This window comes from Pelodiscus sinensis, chromosome 1 (genome assembly GCF_052426305.1).
Source record: "Pelodiscus sinensis isolate ZL-2025 chromosome 1, ASM5242630v1, whole genome shotgun sequence".
Taxonomy (NCBI): domain Eukaryota; kingdom Metazoa; phylum Chordata; order Testudines; family Trionychidae; genus Pelodiscus; species Pelodiscus sinensis.
The window spans coordinates 3,032,995-3,055,896 of NC_143052.1; the positions used below are offsets into that span (position 1 = coordinate 3,032,995).

The window sequence follows — 22,902 nt, forward strand, 5'->3', positions numbered from 1 at the left end:
TAGCTCGGAGGAAGCCAGGAGGGGGTATGAATAGGCCGTGTGGCCGACTCCATCTTGGTGCTCAGCTCAGCCCGTCATCCCAGAGGCAGCAGTGCAGGGATGGAAGAGCCGGAAGGAGCTGTGGTCCCATCCTGACGGAGGATGTGCAACAAGGACTTATAAGCCAGCAGCTATTGCAACTCTGCTAGAGCCTGCAGCGAGAACTGGGAGATTCGGTGCATGTAACGTAGGATCCTTTAACAACCTCACTCTCAGGCTTTTCTCCCTCATAGTAATAAACCTTTAGGTGGTAGATTCTAAAGGACTGGCCCAGAGTAATTTGTGGGTAAGATCCAAGGATCCGGTTTCTTGGAACCGGACAGAACTTGTTCGGGGTAAGTGGGATTGGGTGCTAGGACCCCCCACCTGTGTATAGGCCCGGGGCCATCTGGGGCACGGATATTGCTGGGGTGTCGGAGGGGTTTTGCTCGGGAGGCTTCAGGCAGGCAGCTGAAGTGCTCTGTGGGACTGGTGTGTGGCCTGTGTGGAGAGGTCGCCAGTCGGGGGCTGTAAGGAGCCCCGGGTTTGAGCAATTCGCCCTGAGCGGACGCCCTCAGCTGTGCCCAGACCCGGCCCGGTCCGTCATGCAGGGAAACACCCGTGCCCCAGCTCAGGCAGAGCCCACCGGGACAGGATGGCCAGGCCCGCTACCACGGGGTGGGGGAGGCCCCCTCCCCAAAGGGGCGCCCAGAGGTGCCTGGGCCCTCCAAGCCACAGGGCACGTGGAGCAGCTCCAAGCAAAGAGTCCATGGGGCCCGGCCCGGCCCTCGGGTGTCACAACCGACCAGCTTGCTGCCCCCCCTCCCCCAGATCCCCAGGGCCAGGCGAGGAGCCAGGCAGAGGCCAGATTTGGCGCAGCTGGCTTGCTGCCCCGGCTTGGTCCCTCCCTGGCAGCCCGGCCCCCCACAGCCTCTGGGCTGGCGAGCAGGATGGGACGTGCCCCCTGGCGAGCAGGGCTTTGCCTGGGGGGCCAAGGGCCAGGGAGGGGACGGGGCTGTACAGGGAGGGCACCTCCCGAATCCAGCTCCTGGGGCCATTCGGGGCGCGGCCGTGCAGGGCTGGGCCCGAGGGGGGGGAAAGGCACCGAGTTTGCAGGCCCACGCCCGTGGCAAGCAGAGCGGTGGCAGGAAGCAGCGCAGGGCGCGGTGACGGCTGCAGCCAGGGCCCCCTCGCCAGCCCCGCCGTGGGAAGGTCTTACGTGGACGAGGGGCCACGGTGCCCGAGGGACATGACCCCCACTGCCAGGCCCTGGAACATATCGGCCACCTGCTGGGAGCTGGGTCACAAACGGGAGAGAGGCTCAGACGCCGCCCAGCGCCCGGCCCAGCAGCCACGAGCGGCACAGCCCTGCCAGCCCGGGGCACGGCCCAGCCCCCCATGCACGGCCCCCCGCCTGCCCCTCCCGCCGGCACAGCCCTGCCAGCCCGGGGCACGGCCCAGCCCCCCATGCATGGCCCCCCGCCTGCCCCTCCCGCCGGCACAGCCCTGCCAGCCCGGGGCACGGCCCAGCCCCCCATGCACGGCCCCCCCGCCTGCCCCTCCCGCCGGCACAGCCCTGCCAGCCCGGGGGCACGGCCCAGCCCCCCATGCATGGCCCCCCCCGCCTGCCCCTCCCGCCGGCACAGCCCTGCCAGCCCGGGGGCACGGCCCAGCCCCCCATGCACGGCCCCCCGCCTGCCCCTCCCGCCGGCACAGCCCTGCCAGCCCGGGGCACGGCCCAGCCCCCCATGCACGGCCCCCCCGCCTGCCCCTCCCGCCAGCACAGCCCTGCCAGCCCGGGGCACGGCCCAGCCCCCCATGCACGGCCCCCCCGCCTGCCCCTCCCACCGGCACAGCCCTGCCAGCCCGGGGCACGGCCCAGCCCCCCATGCACGGCCCCCCCGCCTGCCCCTCCCGCCAGCACAGCCCTGCCAGCCCGGGGCACGGCCCAGCCCCCCATGCACGGCCCCCCCGCCTGCCCCTCCCGCCGGCACAGCCCTGCCAGCCCGGGGGCACGGCCCAGCCCCCCATGCACGGCCCCCCCGCCTGCCCCTCCCGCCAGCACAGCCCTGCCAGCCCGGGGCACGGCCCAGCCCCCCATGCACGGCCCCCCCGCCTGCCCCTCCCGCCGGCACAGCCCTGCCAGCCCGGGGGCACGGCCCAGCCCCCCATGCACGGCCCCCCCGCCTGCCCCTCCCGCCAGCACAGCCCTGCCAGCCCGGGGGCACGGCCCAGCCCCCCATGCACGGCCCCCCCGCCTGCCCCTCCCGCCGGCACAGCCCTGCCAGCCCGGGGGCACGGCCCAGCCCCCCATGCATGGCCCCCCGCCTGCCCCTCCCGCCGGCACAGCCCTGCCAGCCCGGGGCACGGCCCAGCCCCCCATGCACGGCCCCCCCGCCTGCCCCTCCCGCCGGCACAGCCCTGCCAGCCCGGGGGCACGGCCCAGCCCCCCATGCACGGCCCCCCCGCCTGCCCCTCCCGCCGGCACAGCCCTGCCAGCCCGGGGGCACGGCCCAGCCCCCCATGCACGGCCCCCCCGCCTGCCCCTCCCGCCGGCACAGCCCTGCCAGCCCGGGGGCACGGCCCAGCCCCCCATGCACGGCCCCCCCGCCTGCCCCTCCCGCCGGCACAGCCCTGCCAGCCCGGGGGCACGGCCCAGCCCCCCATGCACGGCCCCCCCGCCTGCCCCTCCCGCCGGCACAGCCCTGCCAGCCCGGGGGCACGGCCCAGCCCCCCATGCACGGCCCCCCCGCCTGCCCCTCCCGCCAGCACAGCCCTGCCAGCCCGGGGGCACGGCCCAGCCCCCCATGCACGGCCCCCCCGCCTGCCCCTCCCGCCGGCACAGCCCTGCCAGCCCGGGGGCACGGCGCAGCCCCCCATGCACGGCCCCCCCGCCTGCCCAGCACTGCCCCTCCCGCCGGCGCAGGCCTGGCCCCGTGGCCCGACATCCTGCTGCTGCCGCAGCCCCTTGGCGTCAGGGAGCCGAGATCCTAGGGAGAGGCAGTCCCTGGGTGGGGGGGGGGGGCAGGCAGAGCGCTGTGCCTGAGCGGGGGGAGGGGCACAGCACTGTCCCTGGGTGTGTGGGGGGGGGGCAGAGTGCCGTACCTGAGCGGGGGGAGGGGCACAGCACTGTCCCTGGGTGTGTGGGGGGGGCAGAGTGCCGTACCTGAGCGGGGGGAGGGGCACAGCACCGTCCCTGGGGGGCGGGGGGGCACAGCACCGTCCCTGGGGGGGCGGGGGGGCAGCGTGCCGTACCTGGGGGGGCGGGGGGGCAGAGCGCCGTACCTGAGCGGGGGGAGGGGCACAGCACTGTTCCTGGGGGGCGGGGGGGGCAGAGCGCCGTCCCTGAGCGGGGGGAGGGGCACAGCACTGTCCGTGGGGGGGCGGGGGGGCAGAGCGCCGTACCTGAGTGGGGGGAGGGGCACAGCACTGTTCCTGGGGGGCGGGGGGGGCAGAGCGCCGTCCCTGAGCGGGGGGAGGGGCACAGCACTGTCCGTGGGGGGGCGGGGGGGCAGAGCGCCGTACCTGAGTGGGGGGAGGGGCACAGCACTGTTCCTGGGGGGCGGGGGGGGCAGAGCGCCGTCCCTGAGCGGGGGGAGGGGCACAGCACTGTCCGTGGGGGGGCGGGGGGGCAGAGCGCCGTACCTGGGGGGGGTGGGGGGGGCAGCGCGCCGTCCCTGGGGGGGCGGGGGGGCAGAGCGCCGTACCTGGGGGGGGTGGGGGGGGCAGCGCGCCGTCCCTGGGGGGGCGGGGGGGGCAGAGCGCCGTCCCTGGGGGGGCGGGGGGGGCAGCGCGCCGTCCCTGGGGGGGCGGGGGGGGCAGCGCGCCGTCCCTGGGGGGGCGGGGGGGGCAGAGCGCTGTCCCTGGGGGGGCGGGGGGGGCAGAGCGCCGTCCCTGGGGGGGCGGGGGGGCAGCGCGCCGTCCCTGGGGGGGCGGGGGGGGCAGAGCGCCGTCCCTGGGGGGGCGGGGGGGGCAGAGCGCCGTCCCTGGGGGGGCGGGGGGGCAGCGCGCCGTCCCTGGGGGGGCGGGGGGGGCAGCGCGCCGTCCCTGGGGGGGGCGGGGGGGGCAGCGCGCCGTCCCTGGGGGGGGCGGGGGGGCAGAGCGCCGTCCCTGGGGGGGCGGGGGGGGCAGAGCGCCGTCCCTGGGGGGGGCGGGGGGGCAGAGCGCCGTACCTGATGGAAGGGCTCTTGTCCTTGGCCTTGGCCGGGGGGGCCTGCTTGGGGCCCTGGCCGGCGGTGAAGGCGAAGGTGCCGCGCACGTGCTGCGGGTAGCGCAGCTTGTGCAGGTGCTTGCGGAAAACCTCGGCGCTCTCGGACGCCACCTCCTCGTCGAAGGCGATGCGCAGCAGCTGTGGGCACAGCGAGGGCTCAGGCTGCCGCCCCCGCCCCCCAGCGCCTGCCCCCGCGGCTCCACTGTCCAGCGCCCCCAGGGCGCCGCCGACCCTGCCCCCGGCCCAGGGCCCAGCTCCCCCCCAACAGCAAGGCCCTGGGGCTAGAGGCGGGCAGGGACCCCGAGAGCTGGAACTCAGCAGGTCCCGGGCCCCCAGGAACAGGCCTGCTCTCCCGACAGGGCCTGAGTCGGCCTCCAGCAGCGCCCCCGCTGGGCGGCAAGGGAGCCGGGGCTCAGACACTCCCCGGCCTGCTCTGCGAAGGGCCCTGGGGCGGCAGCGCGGGCTGAGCCCACGGCCAGGCCAGGGCACAATCAGTCCAGCGCCGGAGGGACCGGTACGCGGCCATGGCCCACCCAGGACAGACCCAGGAGAGCGGCTCAGGCCAGCGCCCCCCAGCCCAGCGTCCCGTCCCAGGGCGCAGCCCAGGCCAGCGGCCCTCCTGAAAGCCAGCAGGGATTCAGGGAAGGAGAAAACCAAGATTTGGGGTGACAGCCCCGTCTGCCTCCCTCCCGTCCCCCCAGGCTCCTGCGTGGCTGCAGTGGGCGTTCGTGTGAGCCCCGGGCCCGAGCCGCTGCCGGCCCTGCCCGCCGAGAGCCCAGGGGCGATACGCCGTGGTCCAGGGCTGCAGCGCCGGCTGCCCTCAGCCGAGCACGGTGCCTGGCTCAGCTCGGGCCTAGCCCAGCTCCCAAGCGCTCTCTGCCTGGGCCCGTGGGACCCGCCCCGGCGCTAGTCTGGGCCCACAACAGGACGCAATCCCTCCCCCAGCAGGCCGTGGGGTCCCATGGCCTGGAGGCTGCGTCCCACCTGCCGGGCGGGCAGCCCCCCGAAGCCCTGTGCTCCCAGCCCGGCCCCAGGGCCCGGCTCACCTGGAACGTGCACGAGCGCAGCTGCAGCACCTCCTGGTTGCACTGCTCCCCCTGGGACTGCACGCCGATCCGCTTCTCTTTGGTCAGCGAGGCGATGGGGAAGGAGCGGACCACCGCCTGCTCCCCCACTGGGCACGGGGAGAGGGGCAGGTCAGCCGCACGCAGAGCCCAGCCACTCGCCTGCCCACCCTCTGGCGCCAGCCCCTTCTCAGGGGCCTGGGGAGGGGAGACCCGCCCAGCAGGCTCCCACTGAGCCACGGGGAGAGGAACCAGGGCGGGGCTGCAGAGGGGGCTCACCCAGCGGGTCGGTGGGCGTGCCCTTGAAGACGATGCGGTACGTGGTGAGGAAGATGGCGCCCTCCGCGGGCAGCAGCGGGGGCCCCCCGATATTCCCTCCGGCAGCTTCCTCCCGGCCGTCGGGCATGAGGTACACGCGCAGCCCCTCCATCACGCACTCCTCGCCCACCAGCAGGCTGGGGCGCAGCAGCTTGGGCTGCGGGGACAAGGGAGGGGCTGGAAGCCACGGGCGAGCGGTAGCCGGCGGGCTCCAGTGGCCCAGGGGAGCAGGGGCCGGGGGGGGCGTGGCCCGTGGTACAGACCTTCTGGATGGGGGGCAGCCGCTTGCTCTCCCTGTGCACAGCGTCCAGCGTCTCGATGTGCATCTGCACGATGTCTGGGGGGAGGGAGGCGCGTTAGCCCCGCGGCCCGGCAGCAGGGAACGGGCCCCCGCCACGCCCACCCCGGCCTGCTCACCGGGGATCATGATGTGCAGCCCCTTGAGGTGCTCGTTGGTGACGCCGCTCTCCGTGCACACCTTGTCCACGAAGCGGTTGATGAAGCGAACCACGGAGTTGGCCACGTCTGAGCTCTCGGCGTCCTCGAACCCGCTCTCCGTGTCGTAGCTGTCGGCCACGCTGCCGGCAATGCTGGCGCGGGCAGAGGGGGCGGGCGTGAGCACGTGCGGGCCCCGCGCCACGGCCGGCCCCAGGCCACGGCCCCACGCCACGGCCGGCCCCAGGCCACGGCCCCACGCCACGGCCGGCCCCAGGCCATGGCCCCACGCCACGGCCGGCCCCAGGCCACGGCCCCACGCCACGGCCGGCCCCAGGCCACGGCCCCACGCCACGGCCGGCCCCAGGCCACGGCCCCACGCCACGGCCGGCCCCACGCCACGGCCGGCACCACGCCACGGCCGGCCCCACGCCACGGCCCTGCTGCCTGGGCGAACACTGCCCCCGGCCCACGCCCAGCATGCGTAGCTCAGCCCACGCGGTGGCAGCCGGCCCCGGTCCTGGCAGCTCAGGCCAGCTCCAAGCCGCCCCCGCCCAGCCCCGGTACCTGTTGGTGACGAAGCTGTTGCTGACGCTCTCCACGTCGCCCAGCCCGGAGCTGCGCAGCAGCCGGTTCTTGCTGGTGTCGAGGGGCAGCAGCAGGTAGCTCATGCGGTTGGCGTAGTGAATGGCCTGGCTGAAGACCGTGCTCTCCTCCTTCTGGATCAGCTCCTGCTGCTTCTCCCGGCTCATGGTCGGCCACAGCCGCCGCTGCTCCGCCGCGATCTCCAGGGCCGACTTCTCCTCCCGCGGCTCCTCCTAGCCGAGCGGGCACAGGTCAGCCCTTCGCCGGCACCGGCTCCCCCTCCTCGGGGCCCCCTCCGCCCTTCCCCCCCTCACCTCGGCCACGTGGTTCTCCTCGTGGCTCTCCAGGTACAGGGCTCGGATGTGGTTCTGCACGTCGCAGTAGAACATGGCCTCCCAGAACTGGATGTTGGTCCACACCACGTGCTCCTGCACGCAGCTGTAGGCAAACTGCGTGATGCCCGGGCTCAGTTTCTGCGGGCGGAGAAGAGGCTCAGAGGGGCGGTGCTGCTGCTTGCCAGCCCCTGCCGTGCTCGGGGGCTGGGGAAGGCGGCCCCACACGCCAAGGGCCCTGCCAGTGCAAAGCAAGCTTGCCCCAAGGCCCCTCCCACACGCCGGGCTCTCCCCCGCCAGACAGAGGGACGCCAGGCCCCAACTCCCGGAGCCGCAGCCCTCCGCCACCTCAGGCGGGCCCGGCCCGACAGGGAGCACTCGCTGCTCCAGAGAGCCAGTCTACAGGGCAGTGTCGGCTGACGGGCCCGTGGAGGAGCCTTCTGAGCGCTGGGCCCCGAGAGCTCTTTGCCAGCCCAGGCCCAGTCTGCCCAGCAAGAGAGCAGCCCCGCAGGCCGGGCTTTCACTGCGGCGCGGATACGCCCAGAGCGGCTCCCCAGGCCGCGGCACTGACATCCCCGCCCACGCCGGGGCCACAGAGCACAAGGCCTCAGACCTGCTGGAGTCCGGGTTTGGGCCCAGGCCGGGGGCCGGAGCCAGAGCGGAGCCCCTGCGCTTGCCCGAGCTGGGACTCCCGCGAGAGCAGCCCCGGCACCGGGCGCTTCCCTGGCGCTCTCGGCACCGCCCGTGGCCTGCCCCGCTACTCACCCGGCAGAACGCCGTGACTAGCGGCAGAAGCGCTGCGGCGATCCCGTGCTCGTCCATGGCCGTGCAGTCCTGGGGCGGGAGACAGAAGGGATGAGCCGGCGCCCTGCGGAAGGCCCCCGCCCCCGGCTCCGGGAGGGGAACTGGCCTCCACCACGGGCCCCAGAGCCGCACACGTCCAGCCAGGCTCCCCCCCCGGGGCAGGGCGTGAGCGCCCCACCCCCGCCCGGCTCCAGGGTGGCGGTGGCCGGGGCCTCGCCCCACGTGCCCTACCTGCAGGCAGCAGTTCATCATGCGCACGATGAAGTCGAACTGCTGGTGGTCCAGGACCGCCCGGTTCTGCTGCACGTGCAGGTTCAGCTCCTGGGTCAGGCAGTGCCTGGCCGCTCGGCCCTTCATGGCCCTCAGCACGGCCGGCAGCAGCTGCGGGAGAGGCGCAGAGGGAGGCGTGAGGGGGCCCGCAGGTGCCAGGCCAGGGCCCTGGCAGCAGCTGGCGATGGGCCCGGCGTCCCCCATGCGCCTGCAGAAGGGACTGTGGGGCGAGGGGGTCCAGCGGGGGGAGCAGGCTGTGGGGCGAGGGGGTCCAGCGGGGGGAGCAGGCTGTGGGGCGAGGGGGTCCAGCGGGGGGAGCAGGCTGTGGGGCGAGGGGGTCCAGCGGGGGGAGCAGGCTGTGGGGCGAGGGGGTCCAGCGGGGGGAGCAGGCTGTGGGGTGAGGCCAGGCACAGGGGGTCAGACTGCAGGAGAGCAGGGTCCCCTGGAAGCTGCTCTGGGGCGGCCCCCAGGAGACATTCAAGCGCCGCCCAGCTGACTGGCAGAGCCCCGGCAAGGCTGGTGCACGTTCCCGCAGGCCCTGGCGCACACGGCTGGGGGAGCCGAGGGAACGCGCGGGACAGGGCTCGGGCAGGGACAAGGCTCCCCCAGCTGCGGGAAGAGGCGCTTTCCCCCGGCCGGGGGGGTTCTCCCTGCTGCTCGGCCGCACCGCCTGGTGCTCTGGGAAGCCCCGACCCCCCAGCCCCACAGCTCTGGCGCCGGGAGCCCAGCCCGCTTGGCCGCCTCCCCAGGCCTCACCTTTTTGGCTTCGAGCATCTTGTTCTCGAAGACGTAGGAGATGCAGTTCCGTACCACCTCCAGGCGGCGGGCGCTGGTGGCCTGGGCGCTGCCGTTGCGCTCCAGGATGGCAGCTGAGGGGAAAAGCCGCCGGCTGTTGGGGGGGGGGGCACCGCCAGCCCATCTCTCCTGCTCTGGAGGGCAGAGGCTGCGCGTTCCTGACGCCTGGGGGAGCCCCCCCCCCCCCGCAGCAGGCAGCGCAGCCCAACTGGCTACGGTGGGGAGGAGCCGCCTGAACGGCCTGGCCCTGGGCACACGGGGCTGGGAGCGCCAGCGAGCGCGTAACCCACAGGGCACAGCCAGGGAGAGGACCCGGGCGGGTGGCTTCCTGCAGCGGCAGAGCCGAGCGATCGGCACGAGCCACTCGCCGCCCCGGCTCCGCAGGCCCCGGCTCGCCCGCTCAGACGGGGCCGCTGGGCCTGGGGGCCCATTCAAGGGCTGCCCGAGGGCTCCGCAGGCCCCCAGCTGGGCACAGGAAGGGAGCAGACACCCCTGAATCCAGGCCTGGCCCCCAGCTGTCCTGAACGGCTCCCTGTGGCCCCCAGTCAGCCCCCGTTCTCCGCCAAGCTGCGATCCTGCGGCCACGCGCCTCGGCCGAACCTCCGCGCCCCGCTGGCAGCTCACGGCTGCAGGGAATCCCCGCCCCGGGCCCGCAGGCTGGGGAACCCCACCAAGCTGCCAGCGGAGAGCCTGGCAGCGCCACGGCCCGGCACGTACCAATGGGGGGTCCCGACGGCACCATGCACTTCTTCTCCGCCCGCACGGCCGGCGGGGCCGTCTGCAGCTTGGCCGTGGCCTGGTCGATGATCCACTGCACCGTGCCCTCGTCCAGGCGGGGGAACGGCCGCTGGTGCAGGCGCAGGTGGCAGCCTTCCGTGGGCTTCTGCACCTTGTGCATGGTCACGGCGGGGTAGGGGTTCTCCTGCGGCACCAAGGGGCGTCACTCTCCCTCCAGCAGGCAGGCTGTCCTGGGGCCCTGCCCGCAGCCCCGGCCCCGGCCCAGCAGCCCCCAGCCCTGGCCCAGCAGCACGCTGCGCTCCCGAGACGCGGGGCATGGGCCGTGCCCTCGCCAGCCCCACGCTCACCCTGGCCAGAGAGGGCAGGGCTGCCCAGCTGCCTCCAACCCCTGGGCCACGTGGGGGCGGACGTGCTAGAAACAGGCCCCCGCGGGCAGGGCTGCCCACCCCGGAAGTGAGCAGGCAACGGGGTGCCGAGTCAAACCGCAGCTCGCAGAGCAGCCGCCCACCTCCCGCTGGAAGAGCGACCCCCGCGCTGGGCGCAGCACACAGCTGAAGGGAGAAGGGCACCTCCAGGGGGTAGGGCTGACCCTGCCCCCACCGCCCCATGCGCCCCCAGGGCCCCGCCCCCAGGCACTTACGTTCTTATAGAGCAGCTCGGCCAGCTCCTTGATGTGCCGCAGGACTTTCTGCTTGTTCCCCTCCTCGGCGCGCATGCGCTTTGCCCCCGCGGCGACCAGCTGAGGGTGGAGGAGAGGCGTGAGGGGCAGCCTCCTGCGTGGGAGCGCGGGTGTTGGCTGTGCTCCAGGCTCAGGCCGGGCCCCGCGAAGGGGAGGGTGCTCGGCGGGGGTCTGGGGCAGGGCCGCCCCCCGGATCGCCTCTTACCTCGTCGAACAGGTCGATGGCGCGGTAGGGGGCGCCCCGCTCCGTCACGAAGCCCGCGAACGCCATGCCCTCCAGCACCTTGGTGAGGAAGTCGTCCTCCACCAGGCCCCGCTGGCAGAGGAAGGCTGCCTGCAACAAGAGCAGCCCGCGTCAGGGCTAGCCGGCCACGGCCCCACTGGCACCGCGGCGGGTCACTGTGCGCAGGTGATGGGGGAAGGGCAGCGGCCCAGCCCCCCTGTGCCCCCCGCCCGCTCGCTGTGCCCTGGGCAGGCCTCTCGGCCCCCGATGCGCGGATTGCGACGGGGCCACGGCAGCGCACGCCAGAGCTCAGCACAACCCAGCGGATTCGGGAGGCCGTTCCAGCCCTGCAGCGGGTGGCTGTAAACGAGCCGGCGACTCTACGATTAACCGCCAGGCTTCTGCCGGCGGGGAGCTCCGACCCCGCGAGGACAGGGACCGCGTCCGGACAGGCCCAGGAGCTGGGCTGGAGCGCGCTGGGAACTATCGACTAGTCGAGTGGCCAGTAAGAACTCGGGCGGTCACTCGACTGTTCAATTCCCCGACAGCTCACACCCCCGATCCGCACCGGCACCAGCTCCACGGCGGCCCCTCGGGAGGCAGCGCAGGGCGGGCGCTGGAGCCGACACGCTCGAGGGCTGCGGGGACAGAACGGACACGGCTGGGATGCCGAGGCGGGAACGTCCCGGGGGGTAGGCAGCCTCTCGGCGCACAGCACCACGGCCCCCGCCCCGCACCACGGGGCCCTCCCGCCGGGGCTCGGCCAGCCAGAGGGGCTCTGCCAAACGACTGTGGCCAGGCCTCCGGACGCCCTGGGATCGGCGCCTGGCCGGGCAGCTGGCCGGATTCCCTGGCAGGGCATCTCCCCGTGGCTGCTTGTGGCAGCACGTCGGGTCCCCCCGACCCTGCACCTGCCGGCAGCACGATGAGACTCGAGGGGGGTTATTGCTCCTCCAGGACACGGCCCAGCACAGACGGGATGTGGGTTCAGGAGTCAGGGCCAGGAGGCCTCAGCCCCCTTGGGGGAGGGGGTCCAGCCCCATTGGGGTAGGGGGGTCCATCTCTCCCCCTTACACCCTCAGCCCCCTTGGGGGAGGGGGTCCAGCCCCCCCCTTACACCCTCAGCCCCCTTGGGGGAGGGGGGTCCATCTCCCCCCTTACACCCTCAGCCACCTTGGGGGAGGGGGTCCAGCCCCATTGGGGTAGGGGGGTCCATCTCTCCCCCTTACACCCTCAGCCCCCTTGGGGGAGGGGGTCCAGCCCCCCCCTTACACCCTCAGCCCCCTTGGGGGAGGGGGGTCCATCTCCCCCCTTACACCCTCAGCCCCCTTGGGGGAGGGGGTCCAGCCCCATTGGGGTAGGGGGGTCCATCTCTCCCCCTTACACCCTCAGCCCCCTTGGGGGAGGGGGTCCATCCCCCCCTTACACCCTCAGCCCCCTTGGGGGAGGGGGTCCATGCCCCCCCCTTACACCCTCAGCCCCCTTGGGGGAGGGGGTCCATGCCCCCCCTTACACCCTCAGCCCCCTTGGGGGAGGGGGTCCAGCCCCCCCCTTACACCCTCAGCCCCCAGCTTAGGAGGCTTCCTTCACGTTCCCCAGCCAGCAACTGCCCCTTCCCCCTGAGCCTCGTGTTGGGCTCCCCCAGGAATCCCGTTATCTGCTCCGGCTGGGCCCAGGTGTCCGGGCTAACACACGTGGGTGAGTCAGTGGGAATTGCACGGCGCAGGGGGACCCCGGGTCACAGAGCAGACAGCCCCCCGTCCCCGCACACACTGCTCATGGGGAGGGAGATCCTCAGGAACTCGGCAGGGTTCCCTGTAAGCTGTGCTCTTGTGATTCCAGACGATTAGCAGGCGCCCCCAGCCAGGTTTGTTCCCCTGGTGGTGCACATCCGCCCTTGCCTTGGTGCACATAATTTATTCCGCACAGGGATGGAAACAACCCGCCTGTGGCTGGAACGTTGGAACTGAGCACGGGAAGGGCCCCTTTGCTCCCGGGACCGCTGCGGATGTCATGGGCTGCGGGTCCAGCCCCGTTCTGGGAGGCTCCGCAGCAGGGAGAGCGAAGCCACGCTCGGGGCTGGGAGACGCGGGAGCCCGGGGGACTCACAAGCAGAACCGACCCCGAGAGCGCTACGGGCGCGGCTCAGACTGCCCAGCCCGAGGGGCAGAGCACTGTGCAAAGAGGCTGCCTTGCCAAGGCCGGGCGCTCAGCGGGTGGAGCCACGGGCCGGCCAGGCGGGGCGGGAAGCCGACTGCTTCACCTGCCTGCGTGCAGCGAGCCGTGAACGGGCTCTGGCTGGGCGGAGGGCCCGCCTGTAATTCCAAACCGCGGGGCCTTTACGGAGCATCCCGGGGCCACAAAACACTTAGCGAAGGTGCCGGTGCAGCGCAAATCGCCACATGAACAGCGCTCGCCCCGGGGCCCCGGCCCGCCGATCACGCACCAGCCGGGCCCTCTGCCGCCGCCCTCGCCCCGGGGCCCCGGCCCGCCGATCACGCACCAGCCGGGCCCTCTGCCGCCGCCCTCGCCCCGGGGCCCCGGCCCGCCGATCACGCACCAGCCGGGCCCTCTGCCATCACCCTCGCCCCGGGGCCCCGGCCCGCCGATCACGCACCAGCCGGGCCCTCTGCCGCCGCCCTCGCCCCGGGGCCCCGGCCCGCCGATCACGCACCAGCCGGGCCCTCTGCCGCCGCCCTCGCCCCGGGGCCCCGGCCCGCCGATCACGCACCAGCCGGGCCCTCTGCCATCACCCTCGCCCCGGGGCCCCGGCCCGCCGAGCACACACCAGCCGGGCCCTCTGCCGCCGCCCTCGCCCCGGGGCCCCGGCCCGCCGATCACGCACCAGCCGGGCCCTCTGCCGCCGCCCTCGCCCCGGGGCCCCGGCCCGCCGATCACGCACCAGCCGGGCCCTCTGCCATCACCCTCGCCCCGGGGCCCCGGCCCGCCGATCACACACCAGCCGGGCCCTCTGCCGCCGCCCTCGCCCCGGGGCCCCGGCCCGCCGATCACGCACCAGCCGGGCCCTCTGCCGCCGCCCTCGCCCCGGGGCCCCGGCCCGCCGATCACGCACCAGCCGGGCCCTCTGCCGCCGCCCTCGCCCCGGGGCCCCGGCCCGCCGATCACACACCAGCCGGGCCCTCTGCCGCCGCCCTCGCCGCGGGGCCCCGGCCCGCCGATCACGCACCAGCCGGGCCCTCTGCCGCCGCCCTCGCCCCGGGGCCCCGGCCCGCCAATCACGCACCAGCCGGGCCCTCTGCCGTCGCCCTCGCCGCGGGGCCCCGGCCCGCCGATCACGCACCAGCCGGGCCCTCTGCCGCCGCCCTCGCCGCGGGGCCCCGGCCCGCCCATCACACACCAGCTGGGCCCTCTGCCGCCGCCCTCGCCCCGGGGCCCCGGCCCGCCGATCACGCACCATCCGGGCCCTCTGCCGCCGCCCTTGCCCCGGGGCCCCGGCCCGCCGATCACACACCAGCCGGGCCCTCTGCCGCCGCCCTCGCCCCGGGGCCCCGGCCCGCCGATCACACACCAGCCGGGCCCTCTGCCGCCGCCCTCGCCCCGGGGCCCCGGCCCGCCGATCACGCACCATCCGGGCCCTCTGCCGCCGCCCTCGCCCCGGGGCCCCGGCCCGCCGATCACGCACCAGCCGGGCCCTCTGCCGCCGCCCTCGCCCCGGGGCCCCGGCCCGCCGATCACACACCAGCCGGGCCCTCTGCCGCCGCCCTCGCCCCGGGGCCCCGGCCCGCCGATCACACACCAGCCGGGCCCTCTGCCGCCGCCCTCGCCCCGGGGCCCCGGCCCGCCGAGCACGCACCAGGGAGACGTCACTTGGGACGCCACTTCTGGAGCCCTGCCACCTGAGCAGGCCCCGGCCGAGAGCGTCTGGCCAGGCCTGAGCCGCACGGCCCAGCCGGCTCTCTCCCTCACGGCACGGCAAGGCCTGGCAGCCGGCAGGAGCCAGCACACAGCGTGGGCCCAGCAACCCCCCGGGCCGAGGCAGCGCCGCTCTGGTGAAGCGCCAGATCTGAACGGGGCTCGGTCTGGACGACTCGATGCTCTTGGGCTGGGCTTGGGCCCCGCTGGTGCCAGGCCCTTCCCAGCCAGCGGGATGTGGCGGTGGGGACGCGGGCAGGGCGAGGTGGGCGGCGGGGGGGCCAATCTCTCCCAAAGCCCAGCTGTCGGCTTGCGTCCGTGGGCGCAGACGCATTCCGAGCGGAGCCCGGAGGATGCGTATTAACCCGCCTGCAATACGGCGGGTACCGGCGCCAGCCCCCTCCCGGGGAGTCCACGTGGGTGGTTGGAGACATCACTTCCTCAGGCGCCCGTGTGGGGGAAGAGATCAGGGTGTGCGGGGTAACTTCCTCCTCCCTGCCGTCCTGCCCTGCACCCCCGGGTGTGCGGGGTAACTTCCTCCTCCCTGCCGTCCTGCTCTGCACCCCCCGGTGTGCGGGGTAACTTCCTCCTCCCTGCCGTCCTGCTCTGCACCCCTGGGTGTGTGCGGGGTAACTTCCTCCTCCCTGCCGTCCTGCTCTGCACCCCCCGGTGTGCGGGGTAACCTCCTCCTCCCTGCCGTCCTGCTCTGCACCCCCGGGTGTGCGGGGTAACCTCCTCCTCCCTGCCGTCCTGCTCTGCACCCCCGGGTGTGCGGGGTAACTTCCTCCTCCCTGCCGTCCTGCTCTGCACCCCCGGGTGTGCGGGGTAACCTCCTCCTCCCGCTTCCCCGGTGGCCTGCGCTCGGCCCCCACGGGTGTGTCCGGCCCCCCGGCCGCGCTCACCTTGTGGAAGCGGATGACGGGCTCGGGGTGGATGCGGATGATGTGCAGGCACCAGCGGTAGCCCTGCAGCAGCTGTGCAAAGAGGCGGAGGAAGACGGCGCGGATCTCCTTGTCCTGCAGCAAGGGAAGCGCAGAGTGGTCAGGCGCCGCGGCAGCGGACAGGGCTGAGCCAGCCCGGGCAGGCAGGAAAGCGGGGATGGGACGGGGAGGGCGGAGGAAGCTCCCGCCCCTCCCACCGCACCAAGCAGAACAGAGGGGGGTGCTTGGTGCTTACGAGGCCCATGGGTGCTGAAGGAGCTGCCCCAGGCCCCCAGACGGGGTGACCGGCAGCCCCTGCAGAGAGCCAGGGGACCCTCCCCTCTAGCCCTGAACCTCACCTCCTGCCCCGCCACTTGCAACCCACCGGCAGCCCCTTAAGCAGCCTGAGACGGACGCTTCCGCCCCCCTTGTCCCAGGCCCTGGAACTCAACAGCAGCCTCCGGTGCTCCTCTGCACCCCCCCCCACTCCGCACGCCCGCCCCCGGTGCTCCTCTGCACCCCCCCCCACTCCGCACACCCGCCCCCGGTGCTCCTCTGCACCCCCCCCACTCCGCACGCCCGCCCCCGGTGCTCCTCTGCACCCCCCCCACTCCGCACGCCCGTCCCCGGTGCTCCTCTGCACCCCCCCCCACTCCACACGCCCACCCCCGGTGCTCCTCTGCACCCCCCCCCACTCCGCACGCCCGCCCCCGGTGCTCCTCTGCACCCCCCCCATTCCGCACGCCCGCCCCCGGCGCTCCTCTGCACCCCCCCCACTCCGCACGCCCGTCCCCGGTGCTCCTCTGCACCCCCCCCACTCCGCACGCCCGTCCCCGGTGCTCCTCTGCACCCCCCCACTCCGCACGTCCGCCCCCGGTGCTCCTCTGCACCCCCCCTCTCTGCACGCCCGCCCCGGTGCTCCTCTGCACCCCCCCCCCCACTCTGCACGCCCGCCCCCGGTGCTCCTCTGCACCCCCCCCACTCTGCACGCCCGCCCCCAGTGCTCCTCTGCACCCCCCCCCACTCTGCACGCCCGCCCCGGCGCTCCTCTGCACCCCCCCCCACTCTGCACGCCCGCCCCCGGTGCTCCTCTGCACCCCCCCCACTCTGCACGCCCGCCCCCGGTGCTCCTCTGCACCCCCCCCCCACTCTGCACGCCCGCCCCCGGCGCTCCTCTGCACCCCCCCCCACTCTGCACGCCCGCCCCCGGTGCTCCTCTGCACCCCCCCACTCTGCACGCCCGCCCCCGGTGCTCCTCTGCACCCCCCCCACTCTGCACGCCCGCCCCCGGTGCTCCTCTGCACCCCCCCCCCCCACTCTGCACGCCTGCCCCCAGGCCCCGGTGCTCCTCTGCACCCCCCCCACTCTGCACGCCCACCCCCGGTGCTCCTCTGCACCCCCCCCCACTCTGCACGCCCGCCCCCAGTGCTCCTCTGCACCCCCCCCCCACTCTGCACGCCTGCCCCCAGGCCCCGGTGCTCCTCTGCACCCCCCCACTCTGCACCCCCCCCCACTCTGCACGCCCGCCCCCAGTGCTCCTCTGCACCCCCCCCACTCTGCACGCCTGCCCCCAGGCCCCGGTGCTCCTCTGCACCCCCCCCACTCTGCACGCCCGCCCCCGGTGCTCCTCTGCACTCCGCCCCCCCCACTCTGCACGAATGCCCCTGGGCCCCGGTGCTCCTCTGCACTCCGCCCCCCCGACTCTGCATGCCTGCCCCTGGGCCCCGGTGCTCCTCTGCACGCCGGGCCCCGCCCGCATGCCCGCCTCTGTGCCCCACAGCTCCTCTGTACACCCACCCCCCACTCTGCACGCCCACCCCCGTGCCCTGCCGCCCCCGCCCCGCCCCCAAACTCACCTGCATTTTGAGGGAGGAGACGGAGACGGTGGAGGGCGGGAATGCTAAGTCGGCCACCTCCAGTTCGGGGTCCAAGACCTGCCACAAGCAGAGTGTGCTCAGTGGGGCAGCCCAGTGCGCTGGGAACTTGGCCACCAGCAGGAAGGGGCACCCCAGAGCAGGCGGCACCGGGCCCTGCCCCCCTGCGGGCGCGGTGCCTTTGGGCTGCCAGGCAGCGCAGCTGGAATTCCTGGGCCTGCGCCGCTCCCGGCCGGCTAGACGACCACGCGGGTCTCTCGTGCCCTCAGGTCGGGCTGACGGCTCCCTGCACCCTCCCGGCACGGCCTGGGGCTGGGCCCGGGCCCACGAGGGGGGTGGGAGCGCCAGGAAGTCTCCAGGACCAGGCCCCCCAGGGCCTGTGGACTTTGGCTCCAAGCCCTGCTCTGTCGGAAGCTGCCCACACCGAGCGCAGTCTTGGCGGCTGCCTGACGTTGCTGTGCCCCTCCGGACGGCCGAGCGCGTTCGAGACGGGCGACCGAACTGACCCGCAGCCAGCCGCTCCCGGGCGGGAGAGTTCGCCAGGCTCCCGGCCCAGCGTGCCCCATGGGGAGGGGGGGGGCAGCTCAAGGGACAGGGTCTCCCCCCGGATCTGGCTGTGCTTGAACTCGCCCCAGCACCTGCCCCACGTACCATGGAGAGGGCTTCTCGCGTCTGGTGGAGCAGCGGCTCCGGCAGCAGGGAGATCTGGATGCACTCCGGGACGGTCACCGTGCCCCCGTCCAGGTCTGCCACAATGACGTCCAGCTGAAAGCGGCCGGGCAGGCGTGAGCAGGCAGGCCCCGCCCCCGGCAAAGGGGGAGGGGCCTGGACTGAAGTCTCTCCCCTCCCCCCAAGCCCAGAGCTCCACAGTCCCCACGACCTGGCCCGGTGCCCGACAAACGCTGCGCACCGGGGAGGAGAGCGCCAAGGCCGCGGATTCCAGCTGAGCCGGCCGGCAGGAGAGTGCCGGGATCGGGGCCTCGGCTTTACGCCCCCCGCGACCGGCCCCGCCCCACCCACAGGCTCGCTCCCTGCCAAACCGGCCAGTTTCACCCAGATTTCAACGCGTCACTGAGGCCGTGCAGGCTCCTGCCGGCGAGCGACACCAACACCCCAAGCAGGCGCTCAGACGGCGGGAAGCCCCTGCCGCCTTCTGGCCGACCACATGCCCGGCGCAACCCTGGTGGAGACGGGCCCCGCACCCAGCCCTGGCGCCGCGCCGGGCGCTCGCCCCGCCGGCCCAGCAGGGCGTGTCCATCGCCCCACCCAGGAGCTCTGCCGACGAGCTGGCCGGGGATCCCGGCGCGGGGCCTCACCAGCTCCTGCGTCTCCGCCTGGAAGATGGAGCTGACGCCGATGATGAAGGGCGTGGGCGTGCTGAGCACCTCCAGCAGCTGGGCAGGCAGGATGGGCACGTAGGTGAAACTGCGAGCAAAGCAGACGGTCACGGCGGCCCTGAGGAGCAACGCTGGGGCCCACCCCGCCCCTGCTCAGCCGTGCTCAGAGCCCGGGGCCTGCAACAGCCCCCAGGGAATCGGGTCAGAGCCCCGGGGACGATGGTGCAGGGATCCTGGCCCCAGACGATCGCAGACCATGGCGGGGGGGAAACGCTAGAGACAGGCGCTGGGAGTTACGGATCCGACTGACAAACAGGCGCAGGTACAGTCGGCAGCTCGCCTGTGGCCTCGGGGAGCCGGCAGGAGGCACAGGCGGTGGTGAGCGCTGGCCAGAGGACTCCGGAAGAGCAGGAGGCAACACTTGGAAGGGGGTGAGACGGCGCGTCGGGGTTCCCCTGATCGTGCACCCCTGTAGCAGCAAGACCAGACTCCGCCAGCCAGGAGAACGGGGGGAGGGGGGGGGTTATTGCTGCTCCGGGATCCAGCCCAGCACAGATGTGACGCGGCTACAGGAGTCAGGGCCAGGCAGCCTCACCCCCCCGGGTTAGGGGGTCCTTTGCCCCCCCAGACTCTCAGCTAAGGCTGTTACCTTCATGGTTCCCAGCCAGCAACTGACCCTTCCCCCGAAACCTGGTGTCCGTCTCCACCTCCCTCCCTTTGCCTCTCCCCGGGAAGGGCCTGTTATCGGGTGGGTCAGTGGGAACCGCACGGCGCAGGGGGACCCGGGGTACAGGGCAGACACCCCCCACTAGGCCACGGGGGAACTGCTGCTTCTCTCCTGCGTCTGGGGCCCTGGGCCCACGCTGGCTGGGCAGGCACTGTGGGTGCCCCCCACTGGCCTGTGTCTGTAGCACGGCCCAGCGGGGGTCGGGGGCAGGCGCCTTGGCCATGGCCTAGCAACACCCCACCTGGCCAGGGGAAGGGGTTTGAGCGGGGGGGGGGGTGAGCGACCCGTGGCTGAGAGGGGGGCAGTCTGGGCTGGGAACCATGGAGAGAAGAGGCACAGCTGAGCACTGAGGGCTCAGGGGCCTGTGGACCCGCCCCAAGGGGGCTGAGGCTGCCTGGCCCTGACTCCAACGTCCACGTCGAACCCGGGCCGGGCCGGGCCTCCGAGGAGCAAGAACCCGCCTGTGCCGCTGGCATCTCGCTGCGGGCGGGGGGCAGGGGCGGGGTCGCCGTCACACAGGGGCTGGGGGTGCTGCGGAGCCCACGGGGGGAGGCGCGATGGCCGGGGGGTGCCCCGAATCCCCACCCCCTGCCTTCCTCCAGCACCAGCGGCCAGGTGAGCGAAGGCTGGTTCCGCTGGCTCGCAGGCCGGCCTGGGAGCCCAACCGCTGCCGCCAACGCTGGGGCCAGGCCGCCCACTCTCAGGGCAAGTGTGGAGCCCCGGGGCCGCCCTGGGTAGCCGGGCGCTGGGCCGGGCGCCCGGGGAGGGAGCCAGCAGCCGCAAGGACACGTCTGTGCCGCCCGGCCGGGGGAGGGCTCAGGGACTCCGCCCAGGGCTGGGAAGGCAGCTCCGTGCCTGAGCCGACAGCAGCTCCCCGCGGGCGGGCGGGGCGGGGCGGGGGCGGGGCAGGCAGGCAGGCAGGCAGGCAGGCAGGCAGGCCGGCCGGGGCGGGGCGGGGGGCGGGGCGGGGCAGGCAGGGCGGGGGGGCAGGCAGGGCAGGGCGGGGCGGGGCGGGGCGGGGCGGGGCGGGGCGGGGCGGGGCGGGGCGGGGCGGGGCGGGGCAGGCAGGCAGGCAGGCAGGCAGGCCGGGGCGGGGCAGGCAGGCCGGGGCGGGGCGGGGCGGGGCGGGGCAGGCCAGGGCGGGGCGGGGCGGGGCGGGGGGGCAGGCAGGGCAGGGGGGCAGGCAGGGCGGGGGGGCGGCAGGGCGGGGCGGGGGCGGGCAGGGCGCCCTGCGGTCCAGCAGCGGCAGCTGGCCATCTGACGGGACGGCCCTGCGGCGGGGACGGGGGCTCCTGAAGCCGCGGGTTTCCCCCATCCCAGGCAGGCCTGCAGCGACCTCGGCCCGGAGGGCATCACACGGGGAACCCCCAGGCCCCGATCCCCGTGGCCCCCGGCCGGGGACACCCCGTCTCCTGCCAGGCGGCGCAGCGGCAGTGCCCGGGCTGGGAGGAGGCAGGCAGCAGGGCTCCAGCCCAGGTTTCGCCCGGGGGAGTGGAGCTCAGGTTGTTCGTGTTTTGCTGCGGGAGGGGAGGGGGGATTTCACGGTTGTACCCCCCCGAGCCATGGACGGGAGCTTCCCAAGCAGCCAGACGCCCCTCCCCTGGCAGGCCCGGCCACCCCTCACCTGTACTTGAGGGGGAACAGGAGGGCCAGCAGGGCCCGGCAGGCGTCCGTGAGCCGCTGGTAGCTGCTGGAGAGAAACAGGATCTTGTGCTCGCTGAGCGCCGCGCAGAAGAGGCAGAGCACGTTGGTGATCCCTGGGGAGAGAAGGGGCAGAGCCCAGCGCTCGCAGGCGGAGTCTTGCCAAGGGCCGCCCCGGCCTCCCCACCCCCACACCTGCCCCGGCTGCCTGGGGGCGGGAGGGTCGTGTCCCCGGCGACAGCCCCAGCAGCTGCCACGGCGGGGCCTGGGCTAGGCAGGGGCTCCTGGGGGTGCAGCCCCCCTGCTCTCTACCTAGGTGCCCACTGCCAGGGCAGCCCAGTGGCCCCACACAGCACCGCCGGCTCCCGCCCTTCCAGGCAGGAGGAAGGCAGAGTCGGGGGTGGAGCACCAAGCTGAAAGCCAAGGTCAGGAAAACGGCACGAGGGGGCACCGGGACGCCCCCGCAGAGGGCACGGGGGGGGCACCGGGACACCCCCGCAGAGGGCACGGGGAGGGGGGCACCGGGACGCCCCCGCAGAGGGCACGGGGGGCACCGGGACGCCCCCGCAGAGGGCACGGGGGGGCACCGGGACGCCCCCGCGGAGGGCACGGGGGGCCACCGGGACGCCCCCGCGGAGGGCACGGGGGGGCACCGGGACGCCCCCGCGGAGGGCACGGGGGGGGCACCGGGACGCCCCCGCGGAGGGCACGGGGGGGGCACCGGGACGCCCCCGCGGAGGGCACGGGGGGGGGCACCGGGACGCCCCCGCAGAGGGCACAGGGGGGGGGCACCGGGAGGCCCCCGCGGAGGGCACGGGGGGGGGGCACCGGGACGCCCCCGCAGAGGGCACGGGGGGGGGGCACCGGGACGCCCCCGCAGAGGGCACGGGGGGGGGGCACCGGGACGCCCCCGCAGAGGGCACGGGGGGGGGGCACCGGGACGCCCCCGCAGAGGGCACGGGGGGGGGGCACCGGGACGCCCCCGCAGAGGGCACGGGGGGGGGGCACCGGGAGGCCCCCGCGGAGGGCACGGGGGGGGGGCACCGGGAGGCCCCCGCGGAGGGCACGGGGGGGGCACCGGGAGGCCCCCGCGGAGGGCAGGGGGGGGGCACCGGGAGGCCCCCGCAGAGGGCACGGGGGGGGGGGCACCGGGAGGCCCCCGCAGAGGGCACGGGGGGGGGGGGCACCGGGAGGCCCCCGCAGAGGGCACGGGGGGGGGGGCACCGGGAGGCCCCCGCAGAGGGCACGGGGGGGGCACCGGGAGGCCCCCGCAGAGGGCACGGGGGGGGCGCACCGGGAGGCCCCCGCAGAGGGCACGGGGGGGGCACCGGGAGGCCCCCGCAGAGGGCACGGGGGGGGCACCGGGAGGCCCCCGCAGAGGGCACGGGGGGGGCACTGGGACGCCCCCGCGGAGGGCACAGGCCCGGCCTGACGCTGTTCCACACCCGTGGCTCCGAGCGGGGCGGGCCGGAGTCTCACCCAGCTGCCGGAAGAGCAGGGCCACGCTGCAGCTGCTGACGGGGAGGGAGTCGTTGATGGGCGTCTGGATCACCTGCCGGTCGCCTGCCCCGAGGGAGATGGTCCTCTGCAAGAAACACCCCCCATCACTGGGCACCTGCCACCTGGGAGCCGGCGGCCGACCTCAGGAGCAGCGGGCGCCCCCCCTCGGGCGGAGGAGCCCCCCCTCGGGCGCACCGGGCCGGGCGCAGGAGCCCCCCCTCGGGCGCACCGGGCCGGGCGCAGGAGCCCCCCCCTCGGGCGCACCGGGCCGGGCGCAGGAGCCCCCCCTCGGGCGCACCGGGCCGGGCGCAGGAGCCCCCCCCTCGGGCGCACCGGGCCGGGCGCAGGAGCCCCCCCTCGGGCGCACCGGGCCGGGCGCAGGAGCCCCCCCCTCGGGCGCACCGGGCCGGGCGGAGGAGCCCCCCCTCGGGCGCACCGGGCCGGGCGCAGGAGCCCCCCCTCGGGCGCACCGGGCCGGGCGCAGGAGCCCCCCCCTCGGGCGCACCGGGCCGGGCGCAGGAGCCCCCCCTCGGGAGGCCAAGGGGACACCGTCCAGCTT

At 75.2% G+C, this 22,902-nt stretch overlaps 1 protein-coding gene across 4 annotated transcripts in view; it reads right to left on the reverse strand.

The window, feature by feature from the left end:
- The window catches only part of SBF1 (SET binding factor 1), a 117,298-nt gene that overhangs the window by 15,042 nt on the left and 79,354 nt on the right, over positions 1-22,902 (reverse strand). For 2 of the 4 annotated variants that reach the window (XM_075924264.2, XM_075924262.2), the window contains exons 6-25: positions 22,323-22,428; positions 20,827-20,959; positions 18,455-18,563; positions 17,790-17,903; positions 17,121-17,198; positions 15,247-15,360; positions 10,454-10,582; positions 10,210-10,308; positions 9,549-9,753; positions 8,793-8,905; positions 7,998-8,147; positions 7,728-7,796; positions 6,945-7,103; positions 6,613-6,863; positions 6,028-6,200; positions 5,874-5,947; positions 5,572-5,767; positions 5,275-5,402; positions 4,191-4,366; positions 1,238-1,315 (exon numbers count right to left, since the gene is read on the reverse strand). In XM_075924264.2, coding sequence (XP_075780379.2) covers positions 1,238-1,315; positions 4,191-4,366; positions 5,275-5,402; positions 5,572-5,767; positions 5,874-5,947; positions 6,028-6,200; positions 6,613-6,863; positions 6,945-7,103; positions 7,728-7,796; positions 7,998-8,147; positions 8,793-8,905; positions 9,549-9,753; positions 10,210-10,308; positions 10,454-10,582; positions 15,247-15,360; positions 17,121-17,198; positions 17,790-17,903; positions 18,455-18,563; positions 20,827-20,959; positions 22,323-22,428 — 2,654 coding nt within the window. The remainder of the gene's footprint in view (positions 1-1,237; positions 1,316-4,190; positions 4,367-5,274; positions 5,403-5,571; positions 5,768-5,873; positions 5,948-6,027; positions 6,201-6,612; positions 6,864-6,944; positions 7,104-7,727; positions 7,797-7,997; positions 8,148-8,792; positions 8,906-9,548; positions 9,754-10,209; positions 10,309-10,453; positions 10,583-15,246; positions 15,361-17,120; positions 17,199-17,789; positions 17,904-18,454; positions 18,564-20,826; positions 20,960-22,322; positions 22,429-22,902) is intronic. The other 2 variants (XM_075924298.2, XM_075924271.2) reach the window with 1 other exon arrangement.